Source organism: Nipponia nippon, unplaced genomic scaffold (genome assembly GCF_047370975.1).
Source record: "Nipponia nippon isolate SJK-2023a ecotype South Korea unplaced genomic scaffold, ASM4737097v1 scaffold_40, whole genome shotgun sequence".
Taxonomy (NCBI): domain Eukaryota; kingdom Metazoa; phylum Chordata; class Aves; order Pelecaniformes; family Threskiornithidae; genus Nipponia; species Nipponia nippon.
This window is the reverse complement of record NW_028262359.1, coordinates 1,178,273-1,194,557: the sequence shown is the minus strand read 5'-3', so window position 1 is coordinate 1,194,557 and position 16,285 is coordinate 1,178,273. Positions and strand designations below refer to the sequence as shown.

The following is a 16,285-nucleotide window of genomic DNA, read 5'->3' as shown; positions in this document are numbered from 1 at the left end:
TCTCCTGTGCTTTTAACAGAGTGCCAATGTTTGACAAAACCATTAAGTTAAATTAAGCCCTACGCATTTCAAATGGATTCGGAGACTTCTGTCTGACTCTCTATTAGCAGAGCTGTCTCTTCTCCCTTTCGTCTTTCTGTTTTTTTTCTCCCCCCCTCCATTTAATTCCCTCTGATGTGTAGCTGGTTTTACTGCTGACATTTAAAAGCAACACTCCTTTGAGCTGGGACTCAAGGAGAGGCCTGGCATTGGGGGTGGCAGTGCTGTGAGCCCAGGCATGCCTGGTCCCGCTGTGGTGGGCAGGGAGGATGCTTGGAAGGTGTTTGCTCAGGGCAAGCCCTGTGTCCCGCAGAGCCTGGGCATGGGTTGGCCTGGTGTGCTCCAGTCCCTGCACAGCCCATGGCTGCTCTGCTCTTGCCCATTGCCAGTGTTATTTATGGCACAGGCTGCTGCTTTGCTGGGTCATTTCCAGAGAGCAGAGAAGGATGCTCTCTGCTCCGAGGAGCTTGCAGCGTAAGGGCAGGGGACAGCAGAGAGCATGGGTGGGAGCAGGAGCAGCAGGGTCTGTCCAAGTCACCTTGACTTGCTTCGGGGGAAAGTGAAGGGCTTTAAAGAGGCACAGGTCTATGACCTTGTAAATGGATGCATGACCCAACTGCTCCCCTGTGGTGTCGGCTGCTTTGTGTCCCTGATACAGCTCTTCATGCCTGTGGGGAGTCACTGGGGCTGGGGGGTGGTTGCTGGGGTCTCATTTGCACATCTGCATCTCAACTGTGCAAGCTCTGCTAGTCACCAGTGTGAGAAATTGTCAGCTTCCCCCTGCCCATCTGATGTAGCTTTTCTTGGGGCAGGAGAACCCCTGTGGGACCTCACCATGGCTGCTGGTGGAGCTGTTGCTGCCCTGAGGCATATTTTGCTGGTGGCCGAGGCTTGCAGCACTCTTATCTGCTGTCCTGATCCATGGAAGTACATTGTGCCAAGAGCTGTCCTGGCAGACAACGTCCCACGTAGCAGCTCCTATTGCTCTGCCTGCAAGCTTCAAAATACTAATTGTAGATGATGTGAGGACTGCAAGCTTTGGCGAGAGCTGGGCCGCACTGCTGGAGCAGCCTTCCTGCTCAGCAGGTCACTGCTCCTTGCACTGAAATGCCCTCTGCTCTGGTGCACCTCTTGCCCCTTGGTCTGTGCTGCCTCAGCCCCATGTTTATCAGGTCGCTCTGAGATGCACCCTCTTGACACATATCTTGACGCAGCTCCCTTCTTGCTCTCCCTGTTGCAGCTTGCCTTGGAGAGGAGCCAGAAGCTGCTGGAGGAGGGACTTCAGCAGAGGGACAACGTGGTCGGTCTTGGGTGTGCAAAGCTGGAGTGTTAAACCATGGGAAGCACCTCTGGGTGAAGACCTGGAGGAAGCTCAGCACCATGAAGCCTGCTTCCTTTGACACCCAGCACGCAGTGCTCATTGCCATCCCTTCCTGCTGGATGCAACCCCCCACCCCCATCAGTGTCTTGTTTCTCTGGGTGCTCTCGTTATTTCCATGTTCATTAATGCCGATATGCTCAATTGCATCAGCTCGTTTCCAGGGACCAAGTGCAATCCTGCGACTTCATTTGCATCCCCGCTGCCTAGCTGTTGCCCAGGCAATGCCAGGTGCTTTGACATCATTACCCAGCCGACTGGCATCCTCTCTGCCCCATTAACCTTGCTGTAATTGACTTCAAATTGAAGAAACAGGGGGAAAACTGTGTTGAAATGGCAACTGTTTGTATTGTCCTGGAGCAGGGCTCTCTGGTTTTTGAAGGGAAAACCGTGACAGTCGGTTATGGCTACGACTAGATTTGGGAAGGGTTTCTTGCCCTCTAGGAAGCTGTGCAGTCTGTCTTGGTTTACAATATTTCCCCACCGCAATCTCCCGTGGGAATGTGATGTCAAAACTCATTGGTGGTTGTCAGCAGGGAAACTTGGAGGGTTTGTGGAGGAGGAGAATGATGTCGGACATACTGAGAGCAGCGGGTCAGTGCAGCCTGGGGAAGGGGAGGTGAAGAAGGGTGTTGGGGGGGGGGAGGGGTCTTATTGCTGTTTTGAGCCCCTTGATGGGTGAGGAGAGGCAGGAGATGGACTCATTTTTGGAAGTCCAGCCTCTGAGATGCGCAGCCTTGATCTGCAGCAGCCCCTGTTGTGTGACCTGAGGTGGCTGGTCCTGGTCCTGCATGGTATTAGGTTGAGATCTGGGCCAAGCTATGTTATTCTACAGATCTGATCCTAAATCCATTCTGGTAACTAGCAATGTTTTCTTTGTTCTTGGTTAAACTTTTTTTTTAACTTAAATGTTGAAATAGCATAAAACTTCTCTGGAATTTTTTCCTATTTAAAAGTAGAATTGGCTTTTGCCATGTTTTCTTTTTGCCCCCTTTTGAGCCAAAGTCACTCAAACAGATGTTTTGCTACAGAATCTATCACTAAATTGGCAACTCCCAATGAGCTTCACTGTGCGGTTTTCTGTCAACTTGAGTCAATTTTATTTATTCACCTTCTGCTTGCACAGCATCATGGTCGCCAAGTCTTCCTGTGTTTTCTTGTGACTCGTGCTGAATGTAATTTGTTAGGCTTAATTGAGCTGCCTGAGGAGAAGGGTGGTGTGAGAGTGGATGGATGGAGACCTCAGCCTTGGCTGCTTGATGTCCAAACCCAGAAGAACTGGTCCTGCTCCAGCAGAGCTCTTGCACAAGGCAGGTCTGTCCAGTATGGGCAAGTGTTGTGCTTCCCTGTGCAAGAGAGGAGCTTCCCGTGTGCTTCAAAGTTGGGACAAAGGGGTGCAATACTTCAAGCTTTACTGTCCCTTATTAAGGAATTATTGCTCATTATTTATTAATATTACTATTTAATTACTTATTACCTGTTACTTATTAAGAGAGGAGGTAATTCTGCACTGTGTTTCTCAGCTTTCCAAAAGTCAGAGCTGAGAAACTTGTGGCAGCAGGGGCTTCTTCAGCTCTAGGATCTCAGCTGACCTGATCTTACCTGTCTGGCGTGGGCTGATTCTTGCATTGCTTCATCTCCTTGTCCTCTGCAAGGCGCAGGATTCTGCATAGGGCCAAGCAAAACGGGGACTTGTTGCTGTACAAACCTTTAAGTGCTGCTGGGATGTGGTAATGGGGAAACTGTTCATCCTCTCCCAGTAAGGAGATCTTTGAGGGGAGCCCTGGGGCTGTCACCCCCAATTGCTGTGTTACAGAAAAAGTCTGGTGGAGGCAATTGCCGGTGCTTGTGGGTGCTGACTTTGGATTTGCAATTGGGTCTGATTATCAGCTAGGAGGGTGTTTGAACCTTTGAACCTCCAACCTCACAGTGGTTGGAGGCAGGTCAGGGCTGGAAGAAGTGGAGTATTAAGAGATCCCTGGGCTGGCATGTGCAGCTTGAGCTAGAAGCGGTGGGACTGTGTCCCCAGCAGCTTTCCCGGGCAGCTCAGGCCCCTCATATTGCAGTTGCAATCAGTGAGCCATGGTGTGAGGGACACAGCTCTGCCTCTGTTTCCCCTAGAGCTAACAGAGCTTAGTCTCAATTAGCAGCTTAATTTGTAATTAATAACGTGCTCTCTTTTTTTGAAATGGCTTGCGGAAGGGGCTGACACAAGAGGCTCACGCAGCCTGCAACGTGCTGCCATCAACTGCCTAGCAGCATCATAAGGTTTGGGGGGGTGGGTTTAGACACGGAGGTTGTTGGAAAGCAGGGAAACAGCCCCGGCAGGGGGATGTGACACAGGCTGTCCTGGAGATGAGCCTGGGAGCTTGGAAGCCTAATGCTTTTCTGCCTTTGCATCTAGGAGTGCTAGCTGATCATCCTGGGGCAAATCTTTCTTTACTCTGTAGCACTGTGATGCAGGGATCCATGCTGGGAGGGTTTGGGCTTGATTTGGGTGTGCCCTGTTGAGAGGGGTGTGCAGAGCAGTCTGGGTGCTCCAGTGTCCTCCCACGCCTGCAATCCTTCTGTGACAGCCAGCCCAGCAGTGCTGGAGGTTGTCCGTGTGTCTGGCGGGCGCTCCGAGGGGCTGGCAGGGCCATCGCTTCCCTCTGCGTGTGGGAGCTGCTCCAGCAGCACAGGTTGCTTGGCTGGGTGGTTGCATGTGTCCCGGCGCTGCAGTCCAGCTCGGGATCTTCCTTTCTAGTGCTGACGTATGTCACCTTCCTTGCAGCTCTTGGTGGCTTTCCCTTCACTTTCCATATGGCTTATTACTTTCCCGGCCACAGCAGCTCATGGCAGTGTGTGGGCACTCCAGCCTGCTGAGTGCCTTTTGCACAGGGAGCAAAGGTCCCTGCAGTGATGAAATTGGGGCTGCCCTGCTGAGAGAGGCAGCCCATGGAGAAGTGACCGGCCCAGGGCCACCCAGCAGGGATGAATTTGGTCTTCCTCATACCACATGGCTATCTACTAGCAATGTTGCTCTCCAAGTAGCCTTCCTCATACCATCCTGCAAGGAAGAGCTTGATACAATGATGATACCTCTTTTCTTCCTTCTCCCCATTCTGCTCCATCCTTCTTTGGCATGCCCACTCTATGTGAGCGGTCCAGAGGTCCTGCGCATTCCTCCCATCGTCTGCGTGGTCAGTACCTCTCACTTTTCTCAGCACTTCTACTGGTCAGTGTAGGACAGAGAAGAGCTGTGGTTCTTTTTCTTCAGTATTTTTTCCGCAACAACTGGTTGCTGCTTCATTTTCTGAGAACTGCAAAAAAGTGACTATGACATGTACAGGGAGAAAAATGCTTCTATGCTTCACCTTGCACAGGAGACAGCACAGAAAACGCAAAGTGGATAAGTGCAGCCATGGGAACCATCGGAGAGCGGTGGCAGGATGCCAGCACTGGGGGATGCTGTGCATGTCCCAGGTTGGGTGGGACACTGGTGTCTGAGGGACAGCTGGTCTTATGTCGCTCCAGCCTTGTCTTCCCTGTGTCAGTGATGTAGTTGGGTTTGAGCTGGTTGGTTTTTTTTCCATTTCAAGGCTTCTCAGTGCTCAGCTGTTTCAGCCAAGTGTTCCCTTAGCATTTGAGGCTCTCTCTGTGCAGGCAGAGATTTGCATCTGAGTTGCTTGGCATTCATTTGCTGTCCAGTGAGTCTCATGTCTGGAAAGGTCTACAGTTAGGGCAGAAGCTGAGTTAATTTGCACTGGATGGCAGGCATGCTTTGTTTTGCATGTTGGTTTCTTCTCGCAGAAATCCCGTTTGAGATATTTGTTCTATTCTATTATTGAAGCCATGTTAGGGGGCACGGCAGCCTCCCTGCAAGGCTGGGAAAAGAGAGAGCAAGCCTGAAAGGTGCAAATGAAACCTGTGCTCTGCTATAAACAGCTATTGCACTGTTAACGTGGACGCTTCTCCAGAGTTTTGATGCTCTTTGCCTGCAACTGAGGAAGAAATGCTCACCAAGATGGTCCTGTGGGAAGCAAAGCAGGCTCCAGAGCTCAGTTTGCAGCTAGATTGGATGAAACGCTTCTAAAATTCAGGGAAAAAGTGCCAGAGGGTCTTTAATGCTCATTTGAATCAGCTCATGAAATGATCAGACAGGGCATGGCATTTTCAGTACAGCTCGCCTAGGAAGAAGGACGCTTGGGAAGAGCGGCTGGGTCCGAGGGTCCCTGGCACTGCGGAGGGCAAGGGGGGAGCATGGGGAGGTGGCTGCAGCACTGTGCAAGCTGGAGGTGTTTTCGTCTGGAACTTGATTACGCGAAGACTTTGTTCTTCCTTATCTGGGTGACAGACTATGGACCTGTGGGTCATCTTCTATGTCTTCCCACGGTTGCTTCCTTCTGGGATTGCCCCAGAGCCCCCTGCTCCTGGCCTGTGCATCCCGGGGAGCAGTCACCACCGACAGCCCCATGGCCATGGGTGCAGCGGGAGGGCTTCCGATGGGCTGGGGCAGAGATGCCCCAAAAACATCTCTGTAGGGAAGGCATCTCCAGCTGCAAATCCAGAGGAGATGAACACCAGGAAAGGATATAAACCCTGTTGGCTGTTAAGAAGCTGTCGGTGACTCGGTGCTCCTCTGTGCTTTGGAAGTGGCATTTGCACAGTGCCCAACTCATCCCAGCCTGGGGCTACCTCTGAGGCCCCAAGTATTCCTTTTTCATGCCCTGCAGCAACATCATCACAGCTTTGACAGGTAGAAGGTGATCGCTGCGGACTGGCATCAGCACTTGAGCTTTCATTCACCTCCCCTTGTACCATGTCCAGCCTGGGAGGGAGCTGGGAGAGGCACCCATCAGTGTTGCCAGGGCTGTGCTGCCCGCAGAGGGGCTGGGGCTAGTGGAGAGCCGGCTGTGGACTGCACAGGGTTAAGCAGACATTGACAGAAAACAGGAACAGAGGACAAAAGCAAGTCTGCTGTAATTATGTAGCATTTATTATTAATACGCTGGAATTGCTGGAAGCAGCCTCTGTAATGTGAATACTGATACAGAGGTTCAGAAGACAATTTAGCTCTCATCTGTCTGTTTATTAGCTCCCTCAGCTCTGGCAGGCAATGAACTAAAGCCTCATTTGCTACTGCCTTGTTGCACCCCCTCCTTCTCCCCCCAAACTCCTTGCTGTTTCCATAAAGAAACCTGTTCTTTGTTCGTCCTCCCACCGGGCGCCGCAGCAATGCGTGGTGTGATCCTGGATAGCAAAGCGGACTTTAATCCTTGACCTGAGCCTGCCTGTTTGCAAGGCAGGGCCCAAAGCCCAACACTGGGCTCTGCAGAGCTGTTGCCTTTCCGATAGCAGCACAGCCATGGCTGATGCTGGCTTGTCCCAGCTCCTGGGGCGCAGAGGTACACGTCCTCGGGGCAGCGGCTTTAGCAAAACCATATTGCATGGGCTGGCATGGCTTGGGATCCCCGGTTCATAACAGAGTTGTGATGAGGGGAGAGGGCAGGGGAGCTATGTGTTGCTTTAGGAAGCTGGCTAGGAAATAATTAAAGGCTGCTGGGCTGGAGAGAGCAAGAAGTTGTTAAACCAGCTGTCAGGAGGTGCAACAGGTTTCCTTTTTCTTCAGTGGCTTGGTAGGATCTGTCATTCTAGCTTCTGTCTGAGTTTCTGAGCTTCAGCCTTTTTTTTTTTTTTATGCATATCCCAAGCATATAGGACATCCATTCCCTTATGTATTATACGGTAGTTTAAAGAGGATTAAGACAATAGCTAATCTAAATGATGAATGATGTAGATTGCTCAGCCTCTGAGCCACTGGGGTTTTTCTTGCACACAGATTAGTCAGCTCAGTAGCTAAATATTGGGGCAAACAGTATAAATCCATGCAGATAAGCCTCTCTGGCTTGAATAGGATAGAAGGATTTCGAAATGGGCTTCGACACCGCTCTGCGTCTTGTCACAGCATCTGCGGCCGCGTTGCTGACACGACGGGTGGGGAAGGAGGCCTGATGGCTGCTGATACACAAGCCCGGGTGGCTGAGGAAATAAAGCATCCAGTGCTTCCCGGTCGATGCCGTTATCGGATATGGATGGTGGCAGGAGAGGAAAGGGATCAATGCCTCTTGCCTCCCTGCCACTGGAGCCGGCTGTTTGCTTGTTGAGCCAGGGGGAGCCTGGTCCAGCCTCAGAGACGGCAGCCTGCAGCAGGATAACGTGAGGTGGTGGGGTTTTACTTGGGTGAATAGGCTGGTGTGGTTGGTCCCTGTCCTCCCCCCCAGCATCAGCGCTGGGATGGTGCTGGCAGCCCCCGGGCAGCATGGCACGTAGGAGAGAGCTTGTCCTGGCGTGGGACTGACGGCAGGTTTTTCTTAAGCTCTGAAGCAGAAGGGTTTAAATCTTTTATTTATATGTCTGGTCGAGTCTGTCAGAGTTGTGTCAAATATTTTTGACAAGCAAAAATGCCATTTGCTTCAGCTTAATGAAAAATGATTTTTTTTTTTTTTTTTCCTCAGGAACTAAAAGAATTGTAGTTTCAATTGCAAATCCAAAAAGCTCCTCAGGAAAAAAAAAAAAACTCCACAAAACAAAACCAAAAAACCATCCGATAGTTGAGAGTTGGCTGTTAGAAGAGACTCTCAGTTGGTGTTTTGGGTCTGTGTAAAATGAGGGTCTGGAGAGCGTTCAATCATATGGTATCTCCTTTTATGAAGCTTTCTGGGCATATTATTCTAATGATGTTTAATGGCACTGATTTCTTCATCTTAACTGAGTGTGTCTTTTCCCAGTCCCACATCATTTTAATTCGTTCCTCGTATGAGAAGTAGAGAGCTGGGACTGGCTTGACTTAGTGCAGACGAAGAGCTGTGCTGCTGGGTGTCTTGTCCCTCCTGGTGGGGATGCAAGCCTCCCAGCATCTGGCTGTCTAAGGCTGAGGGTTGTGTGGAGGCAAAGCTTGCATCAGGACCAGGATTCGTCAGAGGACCTGTTCTTGAATTTTCCCCGCTCCTCTTGAAATCGTTTGTTTTCTGCCAGCAAGGAGCTGTGTAAACGTCATGGTTTGGCCAACACAGTTTGTCTAGCCTGAGGTCCTGTGCCTAAGTCCTGTCACCTCCTTCTCCCCTTTCCCCCTTCCCAGGCTGAAAAGTCTTGGTGTGCTTGGTGTGCCCTGATGCAGAAGCTGTTTTGTTGCCCTTCCCATGTACATCTTGCAGTCTCACTAACTCCCTTTCTGAGGTGTGTGTGGTGTCCAAGTGACAGCTGCATAGCAGACTTGTACGGTGGCAACGTGGTCTGGTTTGGGGCAGACGGGTGCTGGACCCTGTGGCATAGCTCGTCCACTCTGCAGGACACAGGTACAAGCTCTGCTCAGAAATGCAGTGTGGGTATGCGTCTGGATTTTATCTTGTCTCCTCATTGAGTAAGATCTGGGTTAAAATTCAGCCTGGGTCCTGGTTGGGTGTGGAGAAGGTCTGGGTGCCACAGTTGGTACTGCACATTGAACCCCCCAGCTGGCTGGGTAGCATGGGGCTGCCACAGATGGGGCTGAGACACAGGATGCTGCAGGCATGGGAAAAAGGGCCTTCCCCCTCTGCTTCTGAGATTCAGGCAAGGCTGGCTTTGCCTGAGCCCTCCTCTTTGGAGACACATCTCCCTTCTCCATAACTTAATCCAGTGCTTAGCAAGGGAGACCCTTGCTTGGGTACCAGCTGGGAGAAGGGCAGGGCAGTGGGACAAGCCTACGAACACTCAGCACTCATCCTGCAGCTGAAAGGCTTGTCTTGTGCATCCTGAGTCAGGATCAGGCTGTGTCACAGCTCGGTCTCCTGCCTTGTGTTGCATCCCCTGGGAGCTGTCAGGAGGCTGCCTGAGCCGTGCGGTAACACGGGTCTCAGGGATGCAAGCAGGGTCAGATGTCTGCTCAGAAATGAGATTGGCGATGATGCCACCAGTGCTGACAAATGGCCTGTCGTTAATCTCTGACTCACGGCAGCGGAGAGGGCAGTGGTGGAAGAAACCCATGAGGTCACTCGCAGCCTCTCTCCCCAGAGAGCTGCACACAGCTTCCACCCTGAACCTTTCTGGGTGGGGTGGGTGCCCATCCCCAGGGATGCTGGGTCTCTTCCTACACGCCTCTTCTGAGTGTGAGCGTGTGCAGATGAAGGTGCATGGCGCAACTCCTGTCTAGCTCCTAAGCGTGGTGCAGACGCTGCAAGCCCTGCAACTCCTGTTGGGGACTGAATTCCTGCACGTGGCATAGCTCCAGCTCAGCAGCGGTACGATCAAGATGAAGGCTGAAACAAAGCTTGTGTTTTCAATGTGTTGTAATACCGTTGTGATACACGAGGTGCTGTACTGCTGGGAGATGCTGCAGGGAGCTGGGGGAGACCAGACCTGGGATGCTCCAGCCCTGGCTGTGCTCCCCCATGCCAGGGCACTGCCTGGGGCCAGCTCTGCTGGGTGCTCAGCCCTCTCACGGAGCAGCCTTTGGCTCCTCTCTTGCTTTTGAAGTCTCTTTCTATGCTTTTTATAGAAAGGAGGTCTTTCGTCAATTGCAAAAGACTCCTTGGAAGTTATACCCAAAACAGCCAGGACCTCCAATGGTACTGGACGCTGGTGGAGATACTGTGCTCACCACTCAGCCATGCTGGTGAGCTGCATGGGGCTGAGCTGCATTTCGGGGCTGCTGTTGAAGCTATGACGAGTACAAGCTTTGCGTATGCGTGGGGAACAGGTGACTTTCTCTTCTGAATTATTTGGGGTTTTTTTTTAATCTCTTTCAGGAGGAAAGGAGACACATTCCACCTCTGATGCCCTCCAGACGCTTGAGCCTCTTGGCTAGCGCTGAGGAGTTGATGGGCAGCAGGAGACAGGGGCACGTGGGATGGGGTTTCTTTACCTGGAAGGGCAGAGGAGAAGGGTGTACTGATGGGGATGAGGAGGTGCTGGTTTTGGGAGCACAAGGGTTGCCGCCAGCCCAGGGTGCTGCAGCCGCAGCACAGCCCAAGCTGTGCCTCCAGGATCCTCCCCCTCCGCCTTTGCTGAGCTACGATTTCTTTTTTCACTTTTCTTCCATCCCCTCTTAACTGGAAGAAGTCCTAAATAAAGTTGCTGTCACTTTTATTTATGGGCGCAGAGGAAGAGACGGACAAAAAGCCTGTGTGCTCCTGACAGCTACAAAGCAGCCGGCTGTTTTTCTTTGCTCGCGTTGGCGAAGCGATCGATCTGGGCGCAGGCAAGCACCCTCCTCAGGCGTGTGGGGCTCCCGCGTCCCCCTGCCCCGGGGGCTTGGGGAAGATGGATGGAGGGGGCTCTGCGTCCTGGCTTCTGGCCATGGGCTGTCGCAGGGCCAGGCTTTTCCGGGAACACCTGTCCTAAAATCCTGGACCCCCGAAAATACAGATGCGTGAACTCGCCTGCCTTAAAAATCCATCACAGGCTTCTTGTCTCCATCTTGATTGGTTCCAGTGAGGTCAACTTTTTTTAATAACTTCTGGACTTCGGCAGGGAAAACTATTTCCTTCAGGAAATAATATAATTAAGGTTGCCTGACACTTCTGATTATAAGCCCCTGTCTTCAGTTGCTTGAAACTGCGCCAGCCTTTAACCATTTGGACTGAAACTTCACATGTCTCTGCCTCCGGCTGAATTTTTTTGGAAAATTTTAGCAAAGAGGGTTTTAAGCTGCTCTCAGAACGCAGTTTGGGGGAGAAAAAGGCATTAGTTTATCCACAGCTTAAAAAAACTTAAGAAAAATCCTTGCAGTTGTTATGCTGAAGAAACTCTAGTACCTTTGCACTGTGAGACCGGGTCTGATAGTTATGGGGAAGGTTTTCAGCCAGGTGTCAGGGATCTGCTTGTTGCTGACGCCATGAAAATCCACCTTCCCTGCGCCAAGTTGCGAGTCTCCGAAAAACACTGCTGTGTGGGTGTATTATATATAGCGTGTGCGGGGAGGTAGTGGCCGCTCTGCTCCCACAGCAGGAACTGTGCTGCTTTGAGCACATGTGAGTGCAAAACCTACGCCCCAGCTCTTGCACGGGATGCCTTGCTGCTGGGAAACCGTGGGCCCCTTTCCATTGGTACAAGTAAAACTCATCCATCCCTGATCCACGTAGCCCTATCCCTGATCAACATAGCTCTGGCTTGCACTGGGGAGAAAAAATTTTGGCAAATGCTGTGTGTTTGGCACCTTCTCTCTTTTTTTTTTTTTTTTTTTTTCTCCAAGTGGTTCAGTTATCCCTTAGCCCTCGCTGTAGCATGCAGATGCATCATGTGGGACATGCAGCGTGCAACGGGTCCTGGGTTTCCTTCAGGGTTTTGCAGGGACCTGTTTAAACAGTTAGTGCTTTTGCATTGCAACGATTGCGGGTTCCTCCTAACTCAGCTTGTTGATACAGAAATGGCCAAAACAAGAGTATTTCTTGGGGGCAGCCCAGCCAGACCCAGCAGGTGTCACATTGATGAAGTGTCCTGACTGTGGCATTGCTGGGACCTCAAGTCCTGAGTGATGTGGGGTGAGCCCAGGGCTGGTGCAAGCCCTGCTGCAGGGACCTTCCCCAGGACACACATCCCTGCTCTGTGGCTGGTGATATTTGCTCCTTACATGAGCCTGCCTGAGCTGTGGTCAAGACTGTCCCCTGTTTTTTGGGGCAGTCTAGCTCGTAGATCTTCCCGCTGGCTCAGCGGTAGCTCATGCCCTGAGCCAGGTCCTTCAGCTGGTGACCTGCTTTGGGCATGCTGAACTCCTCCAAAACCCAACTGGACCTCAATTTGGTGTTCTTAAAAAGCAAATCCATGCTTCGACTTCCATGGGGCAAGCTGGGCTGCTGGACCTGTGGCAGGGATGGCTTGTCCTGTCAGGACAGGTCACAGAGGTAGCAGGGGCTGTCAGTCCTTTCCATATGAGCAGGTTCCAGGGACACCTCAGCCAAGGCACTGGGATTTTGCACTTTATACCCAGCATAGCACACTGTCCCTGCGAGAGCTGCGTCCTTACGGCTTGAGCAGGGGATGCTGCAAAAACCTCCCTGAGGATGCTTGGTACTAGACCCATCTCTCTTGTCCTATCCCTGCCAAGCTGGAGTGACAGCCCAGGCGAGTCCCTGCCAGGTAATGACGAACGAGCCTCGCCGCTTGCTGCAGCCTGGTCTCCTCTGTTCCGCTTCATCTGCGAGCAAAAAAAGAAAAAAAAAAAAAACAAAAACTAAAAAGTTGCATTGACACTGGAGAGCGAGGGGAGGCTTGGTGGGGAGGAGCCCTCTCCCCTCCTTGCCAGTCACTTGTCAGCTCGGGGGTGCCTGGCAGAGTGGGTTTTGAGTGATGGGGCGTTGCGGGTGTTGGGCTCGGGGCAGCTGGAGTTAAATTTCTCAGTGGCTGACACCTGACAAGCATGATAAATTGCGGCACACCATGGGCTGCCGGCATGACAAACGGTCCGCTTCCCTCCTTTTAAGCTCTGGGAAAACTTTTTAATTATTTCCCAGCACTTTGCAAATGAGGGTTTCTCCATCAGGCACCCAGCGGAGTTTGGGGGGGGGTTATTTATTTATTATTTAGGTTTTGTGAGTGGGGGATGGATGGGGGTTGTAGTTTGGGTTTCTGTAGCATCCTCCCGCTGACTTGCTCAGGCTTTGGATGGGGTCCTGGGGAGGGCTCTGGCGAAGCTCGTCAGCTCGGGGTCAGGTGCTAATTAAAACCTGTGATGTTGCAGGCTTGGAGTCGCTGTCGCCCTTGGTAAAGCGTCTCCACAGGAGCAACTCCCAGACTTTCCTCTTGCCAGTGAAGTTTGGCTCCTATTTTTCATTTTTAATAATGCAGTACCGTAAGACTTCTTTTTCTCCTCAAAGCATTTAAAAAGGAGGGGGGAAGAGGGGGAACAACACAAGCTCAGCCACAAGAGCTAGATAATAAGCGCAGATCTTGACTGATAATTTGTTTGTCTAACACAAAAAGCATATTTGCTGCTATAACTGAAGGCACTGCTGGTTACAGTGATGCCTCAGACTCCATCTCACTAGGCAGCATGTCAGATGTAGCGCAGAAGGTCTCTCTCACATTTCGAGTCCTCGGTGTCCGTCCTGCAAAGCCGTACGTGCGTGCTTTCCTCTTCACACTCCTGGGTTCAGTCAGATTGGCCTCTCCCTGCACGGTTTAACACGTGTGTGAGGCTTTGCAGGATTAGGGCTTAGGCAGCACAAGACCTCGTGGGCAAATACCTTGGTGCTGGGCTGACGTTTTAGTGCTGCTATGCTGTTTTGGCTGGGGAGCATTGCTGTCTGTACGTAAAGAAGATCAGAGCTGCCCCAAGCTGCAGTATATTTTTTCCCCTCTCCCCTTTCATGTCTCTAAATCGAAATAATTAAGCAAATGCGTGCTTTGGGGCTGGACTGTGATGCTCATGTGGGAGGGCTCTTCATCTAAACTAGCTTCATGTTTACACCAGTTACCCCCAGCTGTCAGGGCTGGAAAACAGATGCCCCCCTCCCTCGGTTGTCTTCTAAACCCAAAGCGATGACAGAGCTCTACCTGGTAATCTGACAGGTTGTCTCTTCTGTTTTGTTGAAGAAAATCCCAGATCTGAGCGGCGAGGGTTGGTCAAGCAGCCAGAAGAATCCCCCAGACGTTGATGAGAAATTGGGGACGCCCCAAGGACTCTGGACTGGTGGAGAGGTAAGAGGTGGGTTAAAACACTTGCTTGCCCGGTTTGTCCTCGGTTGGTGTGCTCTGGGCCACCTGGCTGTGATGGGGCTGCAGCCCATGTGTCTTTTGGCTAGGATGGCATTTATTAAAGTGTGGCAAAAGGCTGCTCCGGGCTCTGGTGTGTGAGCAGCCCCGTGGCTGCTGTGCAAAGGGGGCAGGTGCTGACAGTGGTTATTTAGGTTGTAGAGGGCCAGGTTTGGATGAACAGCTTGGAAAATGCATATGTCATGGTGTGGTGGGCTGACCCTGTCTGGACACCAGGTGCTCACCAAAGCCGCTCTATCACTCCCCTGCTCAGCTGGAGAGAAAATAGAATGAAAGGCTCGTGGGTCGAGATAAGGACAGGGAGAGATCACTCAACAATTACTGTCACAGGCAAAACAGGCTTGACTTGGGGAAAAAAATCTAATTTTTTACCGATTGAATCAGAGTAGGATAACGAGAAAATAAAAACTAAATTTTAAAACACCTTCCCCCCACCCCTCCCTTCTTCCCAGGCTCAACTTCACTCCCTATTTCTCTACCTCCTCCCCCCGAGCAGCACAGGGGGACGGGAATGGGGGTTGGGGTCAGTTCACCCCACGCTGTCTCTGCCGCTCCCTCCTCCTCAGGGGAGGACTCCTCACACTCTGCCCCTGCTCCAGCGCGGGGTCCCTCCCACGGCAGAGAGTCCTCCACCAACTGCTCCAGCGTGAGCCCTTCCCAGGGCTGCAGTTCCTCACCAACTGCTCCAGCGTGGGTCCCTTCCACGGGGCGCAGTCCTTCAGGAGCAGACTGCTCCAGCGTGGGTCCCCCGCGGGGTCACCAGTCCTGACAGCAAACCTGCTCCAGCCTGGGCTCCTCTCTCCATGGGGCCACAGGTCCTGACAGGGGCCTGCTCCAGCACAGGCTCCCACGGGATCACAGCCTCCTTCGGGCATCCCCCTGCTCCAGCATGGGGTCCTCCAGGGGCTGCAGGTGGATCTCTGCTCCAGCGTGGACCTCCACGGGCTGCAGGGGGACAGCCTGCCTCACCATGGGCTTCCCCAGGGGCTGCAGGGGAATCTCTGCTCCGGCGCCTGGAGCACCTCCTCCCCTCCTTCTGCACTGGCCTTGCTGTCTGCAGGGCTCTGCCTCTCACGTATTCTCACTCCTCTCTTTGACTGCAGTAGCAGGGGTTTTTTTTCTCCTTAAATATGTTATCGTAGAGGTGCTACCATCGTCGCTGATGGGCTTAGCCTTGGCCAGCAGCAGGTCTGTCTTGGAGCCGTCTGGTATTGGCTCTGTTGGACATAGGGGAAGCTTCTAGCAGCTTCTCACAGAAGCCACCCCTGTAGCCCTCCCTGCTACCAAAACCTTGCCATGCAGACCCATTACACATGGACTGCACATGGGAGGCTTCTCCACAGAGAGCCTTCCCGCTTGAAAGCCCTTAGGACAACTCGGGGATGTGTGGTCTAACTGGGATAGCAGAGGTCCCGTGGTGGCTGAGCTACTCTGGAGCAGGTAAGTGTCACCCAGCCCTGCTTTGTGGTGGGAGGCAAGGTGCCACCTCTCACAGACAAGCACAACTTCAAGCTCTCAGGCCTGCTGGGTGTTCTTTCTGCTTTCCTACATGGGGAACTGCAGCATCACAGATGTGATGAACTTCCCTGGGCTCTGCTCTGTTGAAAAGGGCTGCATCCCCTTAGGGGACCACCACCATCACCAGCCATGGTCAAGGGGTTGCTGCACCTCTGAGACCTGTTGTGTATGTGCATTGTATGGGGCTGTGATACGTGTTGGTTGAGGAGAGGTTTGGGGTCATCTTCTCCAAGCCGTGGGGACGCTGGTGCAGCAGGGAAGGGGCCTGCAGATGGGGCTGCCCCGTTTGGGGATGCAGATCCTGCGGAGAGCCATGCTGGGGAAGCCAGTGTTTGCTGGTGCTGTGCTTGAGAAATGAGAATGATGAATTAAAATTTAACAAGTCTCTAAATGCCAGGCAAGGACATCTTAAGTGGGAATTGTCACCGTTTGACTAGCACAGCCTCCCACTTAGCTAAAACTGCATGGCTTTAATTGCGTTGATCTTGGAAAAGCAATTGCTTACACTGAAGAGGAGAAACTGTTGGCTAAAATAGCATGAAGTGTCATGAGTTTTCCCTATACAGCTCCCCTGCCCTCTCCCGCCACATGGTGCTTCCCAGGGGTGTTTTGTAGCCCCTT

At 52.2% G+C, this 16,285-nt stretch overlaps 1 protein-coding gene across 3 annotated transcripts in view; it reads left to right on the top strand.

Moving 5' to 3' along the window:
• Positions 1 to 16,285, top strand: part of CNTFR (ciliary neurotrophic factor receptor) — a 211,173-nt gene that overhangs the window by 39,558 nt on the left and 155,330 nt on the right. For 2 of the 3 annotated variants that reach the window (XM_087777690.1, XM_087777691.1), the window contains exon 2: positions 13,967 to 14,071. In XM_087777690.1, the coding sequence (XP_087633816.1) occupies positions 13,967 to 14,071 (105 nt within the window). Of the gene's footprint in view, positions 1 to 13,966; positions 14,079 to 16,285 lie in introns of all 3 variants that reach the window. The other variant, XM_087777692.1, reaches the window with a different exon arrangement.